Source organism: Debaryomyces fabryi, assembly GCF_001447935.2.
Source record: "Debaryomyces fabryi strain CBS 789 chromosome Unknown contig00340, whole genome shotgun sequence".
Classification (NCBI taxonomy): domain Eukaryota; kingdom Fungi; phylum Ascomycota; class Pichiomycetes; order Serinales; family Debaryomycetaceae; genus Debaryomyces; species Debaryomyces fabryi.
This window is the reverse complement of record NW_015385766.1, coordinates 1-803: the sequence shown is the minus strand read 5'-3', so window position 1 is coordinate 803 and position 803 is coordinate 1. Positions and strand designations below refer to the sequence as shown.

Sequence of the window (803 nt, the reverse complement as noted above, 5' to 3'; positions counted from 1 at the left end):
CGCATCCGAAAAAAAACAATACAATGTTATCAAATACGGGATTACCAGAAACGATAGAATTTGTCATCTCGGGTCATAAATAAATTTCTTATATTTTTCTATGCAAAACAATCGGAGCACTTGCATTTGATGGGGGTATATATATGTGGAAGAATCATTCAAAAATATTTGGCAATTGAAATTATAAAAATTGGTTACTGTTAATTAGTGAAATGTCGAGTACATCTAATTCAGTAGAACATAAGTACAAGAATGAGGATTCGAACTCAGTAACTGAGTTCGTACCCTCTGCGGACCAAAGCTCAATACATAAATATGAAGGGTTCGATGATGCAACTGATGATATTAAGGAGTTGGCAAGAACAATGTCTAACATAAGTAGACAAAGAACTAATAAGACTAAAGATAGCGAAGATTTGATTCGTTATTTATCACATATGTCTCAAGTACCAGGTGTTGAGCCGTACAATAATGAGATTGAGGAGAGCTTAAATCCGGATAGCGATAATTTCAACGCTAAATTTTGGGTCAAGAATTTGAGAAAGTTGCACGACTCCGATCCTAACTATTACAAGCCATCGTCTTTGGGAATTGCTTATAGAAACTTGAGGGCCTCTGGTGTTGCTGCAGACTCTGATTATCAGCCTACTGTAACTAACGCATTATACAAATTAGGAGGCGAGGCAATCAGAAACGCACAAAAGGATGATCCATCTCGTTACTTTGATATCTTGAAGAGCATGGACGCTATCATGAGACCCGGTGAAGTCACGGTTGTCTTAGGTAGACCAGGTTCCGGTTGT

At 37.6% G+C, this 803-nt stretch overlaps 1 protein-coding gene across 1 annotated transcript; it reads left to right on the top strand.

Moving 5' to 3' along the window:
* Positions 1-212: 212 nt before the first annotated feature.
* Positions 213-803, top strand: AC631_05919 (uncharacterized protein; the record flags this gene model as incomplete). Its single annotated transcript, XM_015614748.1, has 1 exon — positions 213-803. A coding segment is annotated over one exon (591 nt), but the record flags the coding sequence as incomplete, so codon positions are not given.